We start from the raw sequence: 20,859 nt of genomic DNA, 5'->3' as shown, positions 1-20,859 counted from the left end.
ATGGGACCTTGGGGCACTTTTAAAGGTGATAAGAGCAAACTAAAGTGGTTGCTGCCTGACATGTTGTATTCTTCAAGCCACACAGTGTTGTCTCTGACTCCAGCATCTGCTGTTCTTGCTATCTCCGAATGCCTCTGAATGTTCCAGGTCATCCACGAAAATTCACTCATGGAGACAAGAGAAAAGCCATGAGAGAATGGAAGCAAACGGTGAGAAGTTCCACCTCCAATGACAGGCTGGTTCACTCCCATGTTTGCTGCAACATGTGACAGGAACAATCTGTGACTTAAGAACATCAAGCAGCTAGGTACATAGGTGCTAACAGTAGGAGCGATGCAGGGAGAGTAGAACCGTGGGTGAGAGTTCTGGCATCTGGTGGAGATGAAGTTTGGAGTGTTATGAGCGAGACCATGGGCAGCGATCCTAGAGCCAAGACCAGCTGACATTTTGTCAATTTTCGCTTAATTCTTAAATTGAGATTGAAATTTAAGATGCAGTAAAAAATGTTACTAACTGCTTGGTTAGAATTTCCAGCACTGTGAAGTGTGTTTAGGATGAAGACTTTTTGTATCTTGGTGTCAGTTAATTTCAAAAAAACCTTTGTTGCCAACTTACTCTCTTGTCTTGTACCGTAAGACAGAGGAGCAGCATTAGGCCATTCGGCCCAGTGAGTCTGCTCTGCCATTCCATCATGGCTGATATGTTTCTCAACCCCATTCTCCTGCCATTTCCCTGTAACCCTTCATTCCCTTCCTGATCAGGAACGTATCTATCTTGGTCTTAAACACACTCAATGACTTGGCCTCCACAGCCTTCCATGGTTCCACAGAGTCATGACCCTTGGGCTGAAGAAACTTCTCCTTACCTCAGTTCTAAAGGGTTGTCCCTTCACTATGAGGCTGTGCTCTCAGGTCCAAGTCTGTCCTACTAGTGGAAACATTTTCTCCAAATCCACTCTATACAGGCCAATCCGTATTCTGTAAGTTTCAATCAGATCCTCCGTCATCCTTCTAAACTCCATTGAGTACAGACCCAGAGTCCTCAACCATTCCTCATATGACAAACCCTTCATCTCTGGGATCACTCTTGTAAACCTCCTCCAGACCCCCTCTAAGGAGAGCACATCCTTCCTTAGATACAGGGCCCAAAACTGCTCACAATATTCCACATGCAGTCTGAACAGAGCCTTATACAGCTCGCGAAGTTCATCCCCACTCTTGCATTCTTGCCCTTTTGAAAAGGATGCTAACATTGCATTTAGACTTCCTAACTACCAACTAACATGCATGTTAACCAGAAGAGAATCTTGAGCCAGGACTTGCAAGTGTCTTTATGCTTCAGATTTCCCAAGCCTTTTCCCTGCTGATTCTGTCCGGTCCGGTCACTATTTTCCAAGTGGTCTGCTATTAAAACTTTCATTATGGATTTTAGCGTTACCCCACTATCAATGTCAGGCTAGCCAGTTTATAATGCCCTGTTTTCTCTCTGCATCCTTTTTTAAATAGTGAAGTTACAACAGCTACCCTGCAATCCATATAAACTGCTCCAGAGTCTATGAAATCTTGAAAGATGCATCCATTATTTCGAGGGCCATTTCCTGGGATGTAGATTATCAGGCCCTGGGGATTAATCAGCCTTTAATCCCATCAATTTCCCCAACATCATTTCCTACTAATACGGATTTCCTTCAATAATGCCTCCCTCTCGCTGGATGCAGTGTTTCCTAACATGTTTTGGAACATTATTTGAGTCCTCCTTTGTGAAGGCAGAACCAAAATACGTATTTAATTGATCTGATATCTTTGTTCCTCATTATAACTTCCCCTGTTTCTCATCGTAAAGGACATACAATTTCTCTTGTTAATCTTCTTTTCACATACTTATAGAAGCTTTTACCATTAGTAGATCCTATCCTCGGGGTGTGACCACCTGCTGGAATAAAGCGTCCAGATAACTTACCCACTCCGTGATGGGTCTCAAGAAGTTCCTAAATACTGCAACCATAGCACATTACCTGCTAATGTCTCTAAGTGTTCATTTATTAGAAATTGCAAATGAATTAATTTGTAATTCACAAAGCTCGCACTACAGTAAACTTTATAATACTGACGAATCCATAGATTCAAAGATTCAGTAGGTACAATAGTGATAACCTTAACTTTTTATAACACAAATTACTGATTTACCAGCTCCTTCTGCTGCACAAAAATAGGAGACAACAGTAGAAAAAAAAAATTACTCCCCATCCTTCAAAAGGACTCACTCAACGGATTGCTTGTTGAATGAAACCTGAAAGTATCACTTTCCCCTACGCACTGAATTTTCATTTTGAACCAAATCCCTAGAAACATGTCTCAACATCTCTTCATGCATTTATCATTTGTTTCCTTAACTGTCAACTGTGAGTTGCGATGAGTCACTCTCCAGCTTAGCTTCCTGCTACAGTAAACTACAACCTCATCAGGCTCCTTTTTAGGCAAGAGGTTTCAGGTGATCGTGTTACAGCTCTCGCTGATGTTTTCATTGTTTTTATTTTAGACTGTAGGTCGGTTCCTGATTGAATGGCTCTGCAGACGCCTCGTCACCGGAGAAGAGCATTATGGATAAAGAGATAGCAGGAGTTGGCTATCAATTAGGTCAATACCTGGGAATTGGTTCCAGCAGTTTTCGAATAGACCTTCTGCTCAAGCAGATGGCAGATGCTGAAAGGTAACTGGGATCTCAGAGGAGACAGTCAATTTGTCAGGGAGTAGTCAGAGTTAGAATTGGGTTTTGGTATGAGCTCCAATTGAGAAAGGGTCTGGCTGTTGATGCTACAGCATTCAGATTTGAAAACTCCTATGAGCAGCATTTGGAAGCTCAGAGAATAGAAAAATAAATTATAGCCAACTTTTTATTGACTGGCACCTATCATTTCAGCAATATTCCTCAAAAAGTTCATATTTTAGTAATAGGAGAAAAAAATCAAGCCTTATCTGTTGCAGACATTAAAAGAATGTTTTTTTAAAATGTGAGCAGCGACTATTATCCATTCTTCTACATTACATACACATTTTGATTTATAAATAATAAACAGAAGACTAACAGCCAACCATGGAGGACAAGAAGGTTTAAAAAAAACTTGCAAGGAGAAAAATATACACAAATGCAAAAAAAAGTACAGATCTTGGCCAGAAAAGCAAAGATCAAAATGGAACTAAAAAGGTACAAGAACGAGATTTAAAAAGGACTACAGCAAGAAACTTACAAGGAAAATGAAAGGAATGCTTTTAACAATTGTATCAAGGGAAGATGGAATGGTCAAGAGCAACACGAGCCCTTGAAAATTGATAATGGTGACAAGGTCATCAAAAAATTATGAAATGCATATTAATAATTGTATCAGCAATTACACTGAAGAAATGGGTTAGCATATCAGACATGCTAAGGGCACTAACTTTGAATCAGGAACTGAGACTCACCAAATTAAGTCAAATAACTCAAAAATTGACACTTGAGTAACAAACTCATAGGATTAAAATGTCTTCCATTCTTGTTTATAAAGGAAATAGGTGAAAACATCATAGATGTTGTGATCATAATTTTTCAACATTCTCTCAGTTTTAACCTTGTTGCTCTAACATTAATTCATGGTGACACTGAACCTTTAACCCTGCACTTTAGGTAAAATTGAATTCAATTTATGTTATCATGTGAGAATAGTGAAAAATTTGGTTGTCAGAGAAATGACAGGAATTTGATAAAGTCAACAAAGACTTCAGCTCTAAATCTTATAAATTGGCAATTCTAATCGAGTTAGAATGAGATCACTTACGCACCTCAATTTCAGACAGAAAATAAGGATTTTGGGTACAATTATTTTAAAGTAACTGTAATTAAATCAACGTCTGAAGGCAAACAAAATGCTGCGAACCTTTCAGTAAATCATTCCACAGACTTAAAATTACATGAAAACATTTTGCCTGCACTGCATGAAAGTCATTATTTAATGTCAATCCATTTTTATGCGAACTATTTGCATAGAGATTCTAACACATTTCATGCAACTTAGCAAGCAGGACCAAGATACTAATTTAGTTATCAAAATATTTACATTATTGCTATTGTTTAGCGCAGTCATTGAAAAGTCTTTCAATACAACCATCACTAAAGAAGGATATTTTAAAATATTGAGTCATCTATTCTGACTATGTATAAAGAAATGTATGGCAATGCATGGATAACCAAATATAATATATAATAGCTAATAAAGAGATGACGAATGTAAAGCAATTTTGACCGGGGCCTCTTTCTAAGTCAATTCTTTGCGGAGCTGTACGTTGCACACAGTAAATTTCCAGCAAATAACAAAGCAAGTCCACAATGAGGCAAGCTGTTTAAATTTTTTTTTAAATTAAAAAAAAATTCAGATCTGGAACACTTGTTTTGCTTCTTTCACCAAAGTAGGCATAGTGGAAATGCAGATGTGACATATTTCTGGTAAGACTCTTACCAATATATACACAGCTAAAGAAACAATCCCAACAATTTTGACACTAACACAATGCCTGCATATATGCATAGATAAATTTCATTGAGTGGGCTACAACACTCCATTTCAAAATTCGTCAAAACTGCCCCTGTCAAAGTGAAGTCCACAGTGGAAAAAACAATTTTCAAAATGTCATTATTAATCTACAGTGCCAGTTCCATCAATTGTCAGCAGCTACATAATAGTATTCTACTGACTACAGACATATATCTGCAGCATGCCACACTGGCAGACAAGGGAGTGGACTCTACCTCGATTACTTATTTCTTCTACCCATTCATCCACTTATCTACATGACCAGGCTCAATCCGCAAATTTGGGGCACACAGTTGAACCTTTGCTGTTTGAGCCAATGCCCTTGCTTTGCTTAACCATAATTTTTCTCTCACCCAAAATACCATTTCACACCACCACACTGGGAATCTTGTCTCTAAGCAAAACATTACAAGTATTACAATTCTCACTGTATACTATCACCACCAACCCATCACTTAGTTGACAAATCTGATCAGTTCAAGTAAGTAAGGAACAAGGAAAAGAAACCTGTCAAAAGCCAAAAACAAAAGAGCAACAATTCAACTGCACATTTCTAGAAACAGCAGATGCCACCAACATTGGATTATTTCATCTTGCATGAACAAAAAGCAAACACAATGTTGCATACAAATGAGAAATATAATTTAAATTATATTCAACGTATTGACATTTTGCTCAAAATAACATTAGTATCATCATTAAGAGTGATCCTAGATTACTCTCCTTTAAAGAAATAAAGTGAATCTCTCCATTTTACAAAAAGCTTCTGCAGATAGCGAAAGAGACATTATTTAATGGACATATATTGAATAATTACTTAGGTACTCTAAAATTAGGTTCTGAATGTGCAGTGAGCATTTTAAACAGCCATCTCAAATTCTCTTCACAGCATGAATCATGCGAATATCAATAAATCCTGACATGTCCTCTCAAAATCTTCAGTAAAAGATGCAATTGTAGTCAAATGAAAAATATATATGCTGAAATTCAGTTTATGTACTGGGTGCTTTCATAAGGTGGTCAAACAGATTGAATATCAACTTATAAATCCTTCCAATTTATGCCCATGGTAAGCAGTAAGAATGAGAGAGATCAATCCCTGTCAGCCATGTGACAGAAAAAGGGATGATGATATGAAGGTAAAAACATGGATGAAAGAGAGTCAGAGTTATACAGCACGGAAATAGACCTTTCAGTCCAAATCATTCACGTTGACCAGACCTAGTCCCATTTGCCAGCATTTGGCTCATATCCATCCAAACCCTTCCTATGCATACACCAATTCAGATACCTTTTAAATGGTCTAATTGCACCTGCCTCCAAGGTCAGCTCATTCCAGACATGCACCACCTTCTGCATGAAAATGTTACCCCTCAGGTTCTCTTTAACTCTCTCCCCTCTCACCTTAAACCTATGCCCTCTAGTTTTGGATTCGCAGGCCTTGGAGAAAAGACTTTGGCTATTCAACCAATGATGCCTAACGTGATTTTATAAACTTCTATAAAGTCATCTCTCAGTCTCCGATGCTCCAGGGAAAAAAAGCCCCAAGCCTATTCCACCCCTCCCTCTTGCTCAAAATCTTCAGTCCCAGCAACATCCTTGTGAATCCTCTCTGCACCCACTCAAGTTTAACAACATCTTTCCTACAGACTCCTTCACCTATTCTGCTTGTTTTCCAATGCCCTTTTATGACCATATTTTCAAATTCACAGCTCGCACCTCACAAAAATGATCTACGTGCATTATAATGACACCCCAAAGTGCCCCTCTCTATTGGTAAACCGTGATAGGGTTTGCTTTCAACTGAAGACAGCACAATTTTACTATTCAGATCTTAGTGAGAAGTACAAGAACACTCCAATTCTGAGGAAGGGTCACTGGACCTGAAACATGAACTCTGATTTCTCTCCACAGATGCTGCCAGACTTGCAGTCTTTTTCCAGCAATTTTTGTTTTTGTTCTCGTGAAATACTGTTTGTTATTAAGTATGTCATCAATCAAGATGTAACTGTGGATTTGGAAAACGACAAAGCTGTTGTATTTGAAATCATTTTTCCCAGAAGTTCAGGTGCATGGTCATCAAAAACCATGACAGATTCTTGTATCGGAAGAAGTACAGAGCAGAGTCATTAGATTGATCTGAACATCAAATAGCTGAGTGTCATCAGGAAATTTGTGAAATTTGTTTTTTAGCCTGAAAAGGGGCATCCAAGACACAATCTCATGGAGGTAAACTATCTGGTTTACAGCATGGAAAATGTAAAACCAAAAAATGACAAAATTGGATGAATCTGTTCATTAGTCTTTGGGAAATTCATCTTTTTGGAAAAGTTCAATTTCTAAGTGATTATAACAGATTTTCTGTGAAAATCATATAAGAATACAAAAAAAATTAAAAGTTAGCTTTGTGGTTCAAGGCCAATTATTCAACCATTTTGTAAAGAAGAATGAAGTTGACAAGCGCATTTAAGACTATTTTCCTGATGATGTCATGTTTAGTTTCTTATCAAAAGAATGTTGGATATATACCGTTTTTGATTTTCCAGCATTTTGAATGGTATTCTGACTCACTGCTTGAAGTTAAAAATAGTTTATTCTGGAATGGTCAAATGTAACTTCAAACAATAATTAACCCAATCTTTTCACTATTGGAAGAGAATTTGCGATCAAACAAGCCTACATGCTCACAATGACTCAATGAGGTATTTGTAACAAAAAGGTCATGGTCTGTAGGCTTAAAATATATATTAAATGCATTACAATAACATTTGGAGGGAAAAGCATTAATTCATGTCTGGGAAGATATCTCACCCAGAAGGACGTGGGCAGCAGATGCATGAGAACACCATCATCTGCAAGAACCCTCAAAGCCATGCACCATCCTGACTTGGAAATACATGGCTGCTCCTTCACTATTGCTGAGTCAAAATCCTGAACGTCCCTCTCTAGCAACACCATGGCTATCTCTAAACCACAGAGACTACAGTGGTTCAAGAAGGCAGTTCACTACCAATCCTACCAAGGCAATAAAGTACAGGCAATAAAATGTTGGCCTGACTAGCAATACCCACATTCAGTGAACAAATTTAAAAATTCTCTGGAAGGCACTGGTCAGGAGGGTCATCTTGAAATCTGTTTTAAATTATTTGAAGTTGTAGGGCAGGACAGTCTCAACAGGCAGCCCAAGAAATATTATATTTTGAGATCCTGTTCTGAGCAGTTCAAGTCCTGAAAGAAATAGAAATTTAAGAGCTGGGAGTCCAAGACATAGCAGTCCCTTACAGGGCCGCGAAACCAATGGAAAAGTTAGAGGAACAACAACTTCAACAACAGGCATTTAATTTTTTCTGTTCCTCATCATATCCCCAAAGTCCAATGATAGAAAATCACTCTGGGCTAGCAATCAGCCAAATGAAATCAAATAGAAGTTGCCTGTGTCTTGTGCAATGAGCAATTTGTTTGAACAGTTAAAAATAGTTAAAAACTGAAAGAATCTGATGCAATACATCAACTGGTTCTGTAGCTGACAGAATCCCATACTCAAAATCTTCGAACCACATGTCTGCAATGGGGAAGCTGATCTGTTAAGTCAATAGTGCCTACAAAGCACCAAAACAGACGTACCTTTTCAAGATGGCACTGTTGACACACTTGATAGCATTCGGGCTCCTCAGTCCATTCGGACATCCTTTTCTCTCTCTGTCTCTCCTTTCCATTGTTTTTCTTTTTCTTTCCTTTCTTCACCTTTGAGGGTACAGCAGAGTCATTGCGGCAGCAGCTGCAGTGTCAGCAATAGGCCTGGAGCCTAAAGTCTTGAAGGTGGCGGCAGGGTATCAGCTGTGGCGGTGACAGGGCCCAAAGCAGGCACTCCTAGTGGTGTCGACAAGATGGTGGCGCCAGCAGCGGAGCCAAGGTCTCCAGGGGCATTGGTGTCATTGTTGTTTCCCCAAGGGTGGGAACTCCTTGAGGCCCGGAACACCTTGCAGAAGTCCAAGAGCTGTACTTGACACCCAATTTGAACAGAAGATGAACTCTATTTAAGCAATTTATTTTTATTGTTTCTGCAACTTAAAACAGCACTGGATTGTGGTGACAAAATATGTTGTGTGTGACAATAAAATCATTGATTCATTCATTCATTGAAGGGTAGGTCTGTTATCTTTAATGACATTAGCTTTTGAGTCACGAACTCCATATCAATGTTGCCTTGTTGCTGTTCACCCAATGTACAGTTGTACAAAGTGTTACAACTCCCATAGAACCAAAAAGCTTCAAAAACTATTTTGTATTCCTCATGATTGATGCAAGGGAATTAGACAAGGTTTTACATTAAAACTTTTATTATAACAAAGTACTAAAATCAAGTGATTAAATATTACTTGGTAGACAACCATTGCATTAAACTACAGATTATTAACTCATCCTTAAATTCCAACATGATTGAAAATCCAGTACTGCATTGATACGCTACTTTTCACCCACTGCTGAATGCAAGTATGTTCTCCTTTAGGTAGGGAGACCAAAACTGCATACAATCCTTGCAGGTATGGTCTTACCAAGGCTCTGCATAGTTGCAATAATGTGTCTCTAATTTTGAACTCAAATCCTCTTGCAATAAAAGACAACATACTTTTTGTCTTCCTAATTGCTCACCCACATTTCCCAACATATCACCATACTCTGCTGTTCTGTTGTTCACAAAGTGTAGAACTTCACATTTAACCACACATGGAGTTTGAACACACACACACACACACACACACACACACACACACACACACACACTCCTTGCCTAGATTGCCCCAAATCCTCTCTGCATCTTCCTCAAAACCCAATTCCATCTAGTTGTGTCAGCAGCAAATATGAGAAAAAATCTTTTGGTTCCCTCATCCAAGCCATTTACGTATATCATAAATAGCCACAGCCAAAGCACAGATCCTTGCAGTACACCACTAGTCTCCACCTGTCACCCAGAAAAAGACCCATTTGTTCCCACTCTGTTTCCAATCTGTCAACTAATTTACAATCCATACCAGTATGTTACCACCAATCTAGTGTGCTTTGATTTTGCCCACTAGCCTCGTGTGGGATATTATCAAAAGCTTTCTTGAAATCCAAATTCACCACAACCATTCGTTCTCCTTTATCTACTAGATACTTACGTTCTCAAAAATTCCAGTATATTCAAGTATGATTTGCCTTTACCCATGCCCATGTTGTCTGATCCTGTTAATGCTTTCCAAATGTTCTGTTATTATGTCTTTAAATGGTAGTATTTTCCCCACGATTGATTTTAAACTAACTGGTCTGTAATTCTCTATTTTTTTTGCTTCCTTTTTAAAATAATGGGGTTACATTTGTTACCTTCCAGCCTATAGCAACTGCTCCATGGTTCTACAGAATTTTGGAAGATGACCACCAATGCCAGGGCCACTTCCTTGAGAACTCTAGAATGTACATTATCAGGCCCTGGTGGTTTCTCAGCCTTGAACCTTATTAATTTAAAAACAAAAAGGTGCTAGAGAAATTAACATTTACTTCCTTCAATTGCTTTCTCTCACTAAACCCTAGGTTCCCTTAGACTTTTGGGAAATTATTTGTCATCTTTTGTGAAGACAGAAACAAAATCTGTGTTTGTGTTTAATTGTTCTGCAATTTCTTTAATCCCCCTTATAATTTCCCCCATTTCTGACCGTAAGGGATCTACATTTGCTTCACAATCTTTTTCTTTTCACATATCACTGGAGGATCTCATGATTTCAAATAGCAGCAAAGCTCAACCATTGTCCTTGTCAACATTGATCACTCAATTAACACTAAAATAAATGATCTGGTTTCTCATTTATATCACTGCCGTTCATGGAACCTCACTATGTAAAAATTGGCTATCACATTCTCTACATTAAACATGGATATGGTCCATGTGCAACCAGATGGGATAATTTAGAATAACTTGATAGTGGCACAGTCATGATAGGCCAAAAAGCCTATTCCTGCACTGTACTATTCTATGTTTTAAGGCTCCACTTCCATAACTAATTTATTGGTTGTGAACTAAGTTGAGATTTCTTGAAGTAGTGAAAAAAAGCTACATAAATGCAAGCTTTTTGTTACTTTCTGCATACAGGCCAAAATTCCACAGTTCCTTTATGGACAAAAACAGCCGTTTTCCACCTCATCACATGAACGAGCAATGATAGCTGCATCAGAAGTAGGCAGTTGTCAATAATACACCAGATCTCCCTCATGCATATTTACTTCAGTGAAACTGAACTGTATTGAATGTAAACCAAAATTCAGATGCAAGATAAAAGTTCAAAAATCATTCACCTGGTGCTAAAAATATGCACATAATTTACTAATCTGTAGTCTCACATCCTTTGATTTTCACTAGTTATGTTTTGAACGTTTCCTCTCAACTGTTCAAATGCTGGGCATTTTGAAATTCTTGGGCATTTCATCCATGTTGTTGATGCGATCTGTTTTTGCTGCTGCTTGACAGAGAATTGCTGGAAACTAGTAATTTTGACATTAAGCTTTTTTTGCTCATCGCTGTGAAATCTTGGTTTTCTGCCACATCATTAGATATTTCATTTGAAAAAGTGAATATACCAACGAGGTGTTGCTCTGAAATGTTTGCAGGAGTTCATTTAAGTGCCCATTTTAATGCATTTTTCATTCACTTGTGGGACTTAGGTATCGTTGGCTGGCCAGCATTTATGGCCCGTCCCTAGCTGCCCTTTAGATCGTGATGATGAGCTGCTTTCTTAAACAGCTATAGTCACGAGTTGTATGTTGACCCACAATGCCCTTAGGGAAAGAACTCCAGGATTTTGACCTAGCAACAGTAAAGGAACAGCAATATACTTCCAAGTCAGGATAGTGAGTGGCTTGGAGGGGAACTTGCAGGTGATAGTGCTCCCACACAGCTACTGCACTTGTCCTTCTAGATGGAAATATTTGTGGGTTTGGAAGGTGCTGCCTGAGGATCTTGGGTGAGTTTCTGCAGTGCATCTTCTGGATAGTGCACACTGCTGCTGAGTGTTAGTGGTGGAAGGAGTGGATGCTTGTGGATGTGGTGTCAAGATTCTTGAGCGTTGTTGGATGTGCACCCATCCAGGCAAGTGGGAGTATTTCATCATACTCCTGACCTGTGCCTTGTAGATGGTGAATAGGCTTTGGTGAGTCAGGAGTGATTGTTACTCACTGCAGTATTCCCAACCTCTGACTTGCTCTTGCAGTCTCAACATTTATCTGGTGAGTCCAGTTGAGTTTCTGGCCAATGGTAATGCCAAGGATTTTGATAATAAAGGATTCAGCTATGGTAATACCATTGAATGTCAAGGAGCAGAGGTTAGATTGTCTCTTATTGGAGATGATCATTGCATATAAACATCCTTATGGTGACAAGAAAATCATTCTGACACATGCTTTTCAAAGTAAAGATGATGTTATTCCCTCTTTTCATGGGGCATTTGATCTTAGACAGTTCTTGAGGGTGGATTGCTTCCATTTTCAAGCTTTTCCACCAACACTGAAGTCCCGGGCTGCAGCACAGTTCTTTGAAGAATTAGCTAATGCTGTAATTTTTAGATTGAACCCATCCTCACACTTCATTTACTTTGTTGCAAAGCTCATTTCTCTCCATAATTGCAATGAATATAATGCTCTGTCTTAAACGTCCTTCACATTTTCACAACGCAGCCCAAACTGCCCACTTGATCCTTAGTTTTAAGCCAAGTAAAATATGCATTTATGGGGCGAAACATTGAAGCTGACAACTAATGCAAGTAAAGCACATTGTGATGGAAAAGGGAGATCAATTTGAATCCTAAGTACATAGAAAAACATGTAATTTGGGGCTGGAAAAATTAGGTCATTTTATGCAGCAGATTGATATTCATTCTGATCTGTGTTTTAGTGTCTAAAACAGAATTGCGACGTGCATTCACACCATTTTGACAACTGATTTACGAGAACAGATAGAAGCTCTAAATGGTGCGAGTTAGTGAGTAACATCATATTTCCTGGTTTTTGCATCATCTATGCTAACTCCTGAAAAATATATTGCCTTTTTTTTCTATAGCTTATCTTGCCCAGCCTTGACATTTTTTATTTAAGAAAATACAATAAGAAACAAAATATCAACATTAAAATCAAATTATTTCTCCCTATCTGGATAAAAATAATACAATAATTAACAAATCAGGCATATGAAATTTGGTGTGCAGCCAACTAAAAGTGTAACATTAGATAAAGGAAAACAGAGAAGAAAGGGAGATGGTCAGTTAACAAGTCTGCTGGAAATCTGCAGAAATATAATACTATGCTGCAAATCACAAAAGATTAGCATATCATTAAAAATTTGCTTACTAACATCCTAAAATGCTATTACAGGGAGAATTTATTTTGAACTAGATTCCAAAGTGCAATAAGAATACTAATACATGTTTATGAATGAACCATGATGTCATGCAACTGTAATCAAGTCTGGTGCTGATCTGTTTGGAAAAGTATTTCAGAGCAAAATATTGGAGCCAATTATCATTGTGAATATCTGCTCAGGTTATATAACAAGTGTCAAAAGAAAAAGTGGTCAGTTTATTCTGTACCATCACCTGTCCAGTCAATCTAATTCTGCCATCACCTAACAACCAAGGTTAAGGCAACCTCAAATTTGAAAAGACTGACATGTAAATTCTTGACGGATCAATTTACAGTCAGTGCTACAAACACCCAAGAACTGGAGAAAGATCAGTCACTAATTTGCAAGCAGTGGTACACAAAATAAATATCAAAGCAGTGTATTGATATTGTAGTCAAAAATATGCTTAACATAATGAGATACAAAACATCTTTTAAATGTGAACTAATCTTGTACAACTCAAACTAAAATGTCATTGTATTGAAACAATTAGAAACCTTGAATGTGGTAAAAATAGTTGCCATTTTCAGTGATATTTTCAAACATTGCTCAACGTTTTTAATTGTCTACCGGTAATACGAGGACATAAGTATATTTTTTTCCCAAGAGTAATACAATTTTCTTATCATGAAGAATAACTACTGCCTGCCTTCAGCAAAATTCTGCATGACATAACTGACTGATACTATGATAATATTCTTTCACAGTCAGTAAAATTGGCAAAATCTCAGCCCTTGAAAAACAGCCAGAAAAATACAGCAAGGGCAAGATGACTTTGCAGAAGCTGATCCTTTAATTCAAAAATAAACTGCTGCAATTAACACTCACCCGAACCTCACTCGTTCGTTGCTTGATGGCCTCCTCCTTTTCTTTGATTTCCACTTCCACACTGCTTTTCTCCCTGGAAGACCAGCAGACAAGGCAGGTATATTTCAGGACATCAGCGACAGCAGGAACAGTTAACCAGCTCCCAAACCCCGACTCGCCCTTCAAATGCATCTTCAGGCCTCGAACTAATACTCCAGAGTCCAGGTTTGAATCTCTGTATACCTTATTTTAAACTACGAACCAAAAGCCAAAATTTCAGTGAACAACGAAAATGTCTGCTCTCAGAGGTGGGTTTTCTGAAATCGAGAGGCGAAAATCAATGAGACGTTTTCTCACCACAAATGTCACTGTTGCTACAGCGCTGTCAGCTAATCGAAATTAGAGTCTGGAGGAAGAGGAGGAGCTAAAGATCATCCTATTATTAAATAACATGCTTATGCAGGTCCAAACCGCTACATTTTGAAGTACTCTTACTTATACGCTTTTGCTGATGCCGAACAACATATACATTGTACAATAAGGTGTTTTACAATAAACCTATGGTGAAAGCAGAAAACACTTCCTGAAGCTAACCAAATGAATAAATCGTACAATTTTTACTAAAATAACGATTCTGACCGCCCAGGAGCAGCACTCCACTGAAAGCCTTAAGTGCACAATATTGAAGTATATAACATACATGAATTATTGCCACTGCACCTGCTCCTTTTATCATAATGTGGAATTTTCACAAACGGGATGCTTGCACGATTTTATCAGATATATGTCCCCGGTGTAGAGACAGCTGACGATTTTTTAAATATCTTATTTCTATCTGGCAGTTTTCCATTTCCTACCACATATTACCCGCAACCCCGCCCTTGCCATCACGTTTATCTTGATAGTTTTCAGACTCACGTCGTTGGGCGGTGAGCGGTGCCGTGGAGATTTTAAACAATCCCTTACCACTCGCATCATCTTTGCCGTACATTCTGCTTCATCCTAACTTGGCACTCATCTGAACATGACAAATGTGGGGGTTCAGAATCAAATGCAAATCCACTGAGTGTCAAGAGTGAACCCTAGAACTGCAAACCTGCATGATATAATCAGCAAAGGCTGATCATCTCCTGGAGCTGCAAGTCTGCCCTCCCGCACCGCGTGTACGCAGACAAGGGCTTCAGACTCTACAGAATCAGTTCAGATACCAGGAAATAGCAGTCACGTGGAAATTTCCTCAACCCGAGAGACTATCCACATTGAGTTTAAACATTCATTTCATAAACTATTTGGGGGAAGGAGGGATAAGCAGCAGAAAATCCTGCGGGAGGATCCCTCTGATTTTCCCCGTGAGATGTCTGATTGGGCTTGCAGGCGAGTTTAAAGGGACAATTCCCTGGTGCGCATCTCCGTCTAATTACACTGCACAAACTGCTTGCTGAGGAAATTGAATATATTGTAGGATATCAAGTCTGTGCAGCAGTGAATGACGGTGATTTGCATTAGCCAGGTAGCACCAGAAAAGTGATGAAACAAATAGGTTAAATGAAGACAATGAGTCAACAAGAAAAAAAAGTTTTGTTATTTGGTTTTATTAAAATAAATTAGAGGCTTTAAGTATAGGAAATTAAATGGTAGTGCAAATATAAAGGTCTCAGTTTTTTAGCCAACGTTAGATCAAAGCAAGAGCATTCATTCACAAATTTTTAGAGGATCACAAACAAAATATACTTGTGGTTCTCTCTGGTTTACAGGTTGCCACAGGACTTCTGAAGCTACTTATCTTTAGGTTTTAAGCTCTAATGTGTGCTCAACTGCTCTTAAGAATTTCTTCACGTCATAAACATGATTTGAAGGCCTGAACCTCAACTGATGTTCCATGCATTATTAACTACTGTAATTAAACCTCTTCCTGGAGGACAAATCCATCAATTGTCAAATCAAAATGATGAGGGTATTTATTATGCATATGCATTACAGTTAAAATACAATTCATTAGTATTTCAATGAAGCAAACAGGACTGACAGAATTGACTTCAGATAAACTTCAGTTAAAAACAGTGGATTTTAATTTATTTTTTAAAAAGATGATTATTAATGTCAGCTTAAGTATTTTAGGTAAATCATACATCACAATTGTTAGTAGGAAAAATATTTAAACTTACAGGAATCAATACAACAACTGTATTTATATAGCACAAGTAAACTTAATAAAATATCCCAAGTCACTTCACAGGAACATGATAAAACTAAGAATACCACTAAAGCAAGTTAACACATATTAGGTCAGATGAAAAAATAAGCTTGGTTAAAGAAGCAGGTTTTAAGGAGTGTCTGAAAGGCAGAAAAGCAGAGAAACATAAGGAGAAAATTTAGTGGTTAAGGCAACTAAAGGGACAGCCAATGATAGAGAAATTACAACTGGGAATTGACAGGAAAAGCACGGACATCTCAGGGTTATGAAGTTGGAGGAGATTACAAAGATAAGGAGGAGAAAGGTCAGAGGAGAAATTGAAAGAAAGGATGAGCAGTCAATAAAAAAGATTTCCGTTCTTTGAAGGGCATGGACAGAGTGGACAGTCAGAAGCTTTGTGGTTGGTTGGCTTGCCGAGCTGGTTTGTTGACAAGCCAGCCAACCAACCACAACACCCACAAACCGAGCTACAAATCTACTCCAAAACCTTGGAGTCAGAAGCTTTTTCCCAGGGTGGAAGAGTCAGTTACTAGGGGCCATAGGTTAAAGGTGCGAGGGGCAAGGTTTAGAGGTGATGTACGACGCAAGTTTTTTTACACAGAGAATGGTTGGTGCCTGGAATTCGCTGCCGGGGGAGGTAGTGGAAGCAGATACAATCGTGACTTTTAAAGGGCATTTTGACAAATACATGAATAGGATGGGAATAGAGGGATGCAGCCCCCAGAAGGGTAGGGGGTTTTATTGTGACCAGCAGCATGTCGGTGCAGGCTTGGAGGGCCTTAGGGCCTGTTCCTGTTCTGTAATTTTCTTTGTTCTTGGTAATTACTCTTGCTTCTTCAGCTCAGGGCTAAGGGTCTTTATTAACTATTCCATTCTGAAGCCCCGAAGGAATTTACACCATTAACTACGTGTCATTTCTCCTTTCATAAAAGGGCACTGCAGCTAATCTTCAATATTTTACAGTGATTATATAATTAATGGCGAACATTTTCCAGAGACACAATTACATTTTTAAAATAATTTCTCACCAGGTCTTTAATAAGCATCAAGGGAATAAGTTTCCTGGAAGATTCATAATTTCTACTACAGAAGAAGTAGGGAAAATTTTTTTGATCTAAATCAAACTAATATTAGAGAAGCTTTAGAAAAAATATTACACTACAGACCTTGCATTACTCTGCTTGCATGAGGTAAATAATTAAGCTAAATTTAGAAATGTTTGTGCAGCTGAAACATACCATACACATCTAGCAACATTTGCTTTGATTTTAAAAATAGTATTTTCCTATTCATTCCTGAAGGCACTTTTGGTGGTCTAATTCCCTCTGAAGCATTATCCTGGAAGTAATTTTTACTGTGTAAACCTCAACAGTATTACCAGCATTTCTAATTACAGATGAATTCATAGTCAAGCCCAACTATGTCCTCACCTGGCACCGCATGCACACATACTCTTCAACAGGGAGCAAAGCATGACGATCAAAAACAGCAAACAGAATTGATTTTTCACTCCCCATTGATAAGAGCTGAAATTCCATTATCCTTGCAGCTATTTCAGTGGAGATTCGGGAACGAATCCAGGCTTGGAGGGTAATGTTCAACTGAGAGAAAATTTATAAAGTTAAAGAGAAACTCAGAAGTGTAGCAATTTGGGGAGAAAATCAGTGCGTATGGGAACAAGGAACAACAATAATAGTGCAGTGAGTAAGGTTGAATTGGAGAAAAATAATAGGTTGACATGACAGTATTTCAAGCTGGATAAACTAATGGCAAAAGTGAAGATAAATAGGCTTGATCTAAGACCCAGTACAGAGATCTGGTTGTATCTGGTTGTATGGTGTTCACGGTTGATTAAAAAAAAAGTTACTTCAAAAAGATGGACAAAATGGAAAAGAAGTAGTAGCTCAGATAATAAAGAACGTCAGAATATTGCTTCCTCATTGTGGTCTTTAACTCAACAACAGGAAGCAAAATGAGTATGGGTGCAGATAAGATATAACGAGTGATAGAATACAATAGCAGAAATAGTTTATAGCCTGTCTAATAACAGCTACACTGGAGGACAATGTATTTATGAAGAAATATGAGCAGCTTATAACAAAGGCAACGCAATTGAATACCTTAATTATGAAATAGATTGAGAAAAGTAATTTGAAGGGCAGGTTCCTGGAACATATTCAAGACAGTTTTCTAGAACAATATGTTGGGAAACCAAACAGGTAAGAAACTATTTCAGATCTTGTTTTGTGTAATGAGACAGAGCTAATTAGTAATGCCATAATAATGTATCCTGTGGAAAACTGTGATCTTAATGTGACGACCCACATCAAATTAGAGAATGACATATTTGAGACCATTGCTTCATCTCATTTTAGAAACAATGTAACTGCACTTGAGAAAGTACAAAGGAGATTTACAAGAATATTGTCAGGAATGGAAAACTGCAGCTATCAGCAAAGATTGGATATGCTGTAGTTTTTATCCTTAGAACAGAGGAGACTGAGGGGAGATTTGATTCAGGCACACAAGGCAACAAGGTGCCTGGACAGAGTGGATGCAAATCATCTATTTCTCTTAGCAGAGGGATGTGACTTAGGGGGCATAGATTTAAAGCAATTGGTACAAGCATTTTATGATAAATCAGCAATATATTTTCTTCACCCAGAAAATGGTAGGGATCTGGAACTGACTGCCTGAAAGGGTAGATATGAACCTGAGTTAGGGGCAGAAGTAAGCAATTTGGTTGCACGAGTTCCACTGGGTAGCACAGCTGCCTCACGGCTCCAAGGACCTGGGTTCAATTCCACTGACTGTGTGGAGTTTGCACATTCTCCCCACGTCTGCATGGGTTTCCTCTGGGTGCTCCAGTTTCATCCCACAGACAAAAGGCAAAAGGTGTGCAGATTAGGTGGAGTGGCCATACTAAATTGCCCATAGCATTCAGGGATGTGTAGCCATAGGAAATGCAGGGTTACAAGGATAGGGTAGATGGGTGGATCTGGGTGGGATGCTCTTTGGAGGGTTGGTGTGAACTCAATGGGCCAAATGGCCTGCTTCCACACTGTCAGTATTCTACGATTCCATGAATCGGCTCACCCACAAAATAAGATCGTGGCTGATCTGAGGATAAACTCAACTCCACATTCGCACCCACACCCGATAATCCCTCACCATTCTTGCTTATTAAGACTCCATCCACTTACTTTCACCTTAAAAATGTTCAAAGATTCTGCTTCTGTTGCCTTTTGAAGAAGAGAGTTCCAAAGGTTCACAATCATAAAGTCATAGAGACGGACAGCAAGGTCAACTTCAATCCAACTCGTCCATGCCAATCAGGTACCCTAAATTAATCCAGTCACATTTGCCAGCATTTGGTCTATATCGCTCTAAACCCTTCCTATTCATCTACCCATCCAGATGCCTTTTAATGTTGTAATTGTACCAGCCTCTACACTCTTTCCAGACATGCACCACCTTCTGCAGGAAACTGTTGCCCCTTAGGTCCCTTCTAAATCTTTCCCCTCTCAGTTTAAACCTATGCCCTCCAGTTGGACACCCTATCCATGCCCTTCATGATTTTATAAATGTCTCTAAGGTCACCCCTCAGCCTCCAACGCTACAGGAAAAACAGCCTCAGCCTATTCAGCCTCTCCCTTTAGCTTAAACCCTCCAAGCCTGGCAACATCCTCAGAAATCTTTTCTGAACCCTTTCAAGTTTCACAACATCTTTCCTATAGCAGGGAGACGAGAACTGAACGCAGTATTCTAGAAGTGGCCTCACCATTGTCCTGTACAGCCACAACATGACATTCCAACTCCTATACTCAATGCACGGGCCAATAAAGGCAGGCGTACCAAACACCTTCTTCACTAGCACATCTACCTGGGATTCGACTTGCAAGGACCTATGAACCTGCACCCTAACATCTCTTTGCTCGGCAAGACACCCCAGGACCTTAGCATCAAGTGTACAGGTCCTGCCCTGATTTGCCCTACCAAAATACAGCACCTCACATTTATCAAAATTAAGCTCCATCTGCTTATCCAGCATCATACTGGCTTTGAAACTTAGAGGCCATATGACCCATTTGAGTCACAGACAGAAAGTATGTTTGTTTGACGGCAGCTTCCTGTTCTTAAAAACATATTAACAGCTTGAAACAGTTAGCTTCACTTATTGCTCAGACCTTTGAGATACTCTATGCTTCCAGGTTAATACGAAACAGGCTGGACACTTTTCAGAACCCAAACAGGTGAACTTAGGCATCATCCATGCGCTTATTTGATAATGCAAGCCTATTCACCAATGTACCACTCAAAAAAGCCACAGACAATTGCACTGCAGTACTATATCATGGCAATCGAGGTGATGCTCAATATTTAGCCTATCTAGTATTTCAACCACCTTCTTCTTCACTAGTATTTTGCTGTAATCTTTTTCCTTTGGCTTAATTAAATAGATGACAAGTATTAATGTAGTACCTCAGCCATCTTTTCTGCTTCCCTAAGTAATTTTCCTTCCACTATTTAATCGTCTACATTCCACCACCACCACCAACAACCACCACCACCCACCCAAAAACCCCCCACTCCTCCTTCTCCAAACCCCTCAATGAATATTCCAGTCTCCAGTAGATATGAGACCTGTAATGACATATTCTGGGTTGTACAGAATGTACGTCCACTTATAAAAATGGCAGATAATACTAAACTGAAGAAAAATTGTAATATAAACCCCAAAAATGACAACATTTGTAAACTTGTGCCATTAATCTGCACATTTCTAGGTCATGTCTGTTGCAATAATTTTACTGTAATCAACGGACAAGAGGTCAGAAGTGAATATTGTGTTTCTTACAGTCTACC

General features: G+C 38.8%; 1 protein-coding gene across 1 annotated transcript in view; it reads right to left on the bottom strand.

Moving 5' to 3' along the window:
* Positions 1-20,859, bottom strand: part of eps15 (epidermal growth factor receptor pathway substrate 15) — a 128,796-nt gene that overhangs the window by 39,446 nt on the left and 68,491 nt on the right. Inside the window, exon 14 of the mRNA XM_048602094.1 lies at positions 13,821-13,893. Coding sequence (XP_048458051.1) covers positions 13,821-13,893 — 73 coding nt within the window. The remainder of the gene's footprint in view (positions 1-13,820; positions 13,894-20,859) is intronic.

This window comes from Rhincodon typus, chromosome 10 (assembly GCF_021869965.1).
Source record: "Rhincodon typus isolate 14 chromosome 10, sRhiTyp1.1, whole genome shotgun sequence".
Classification (NCBI taxonomy): domain Eukaryota; kingdom Metazoa; phylum Chordata; class Chondrichthyes; order Orectolobiformes; family Rhincodontidae; genus Rhincodon; species Rhincodon typus.
Note: the sequence above shows the minus strand (reverse complement) of the source record. Positions and strands in the feature narration are given on the sequence as shown.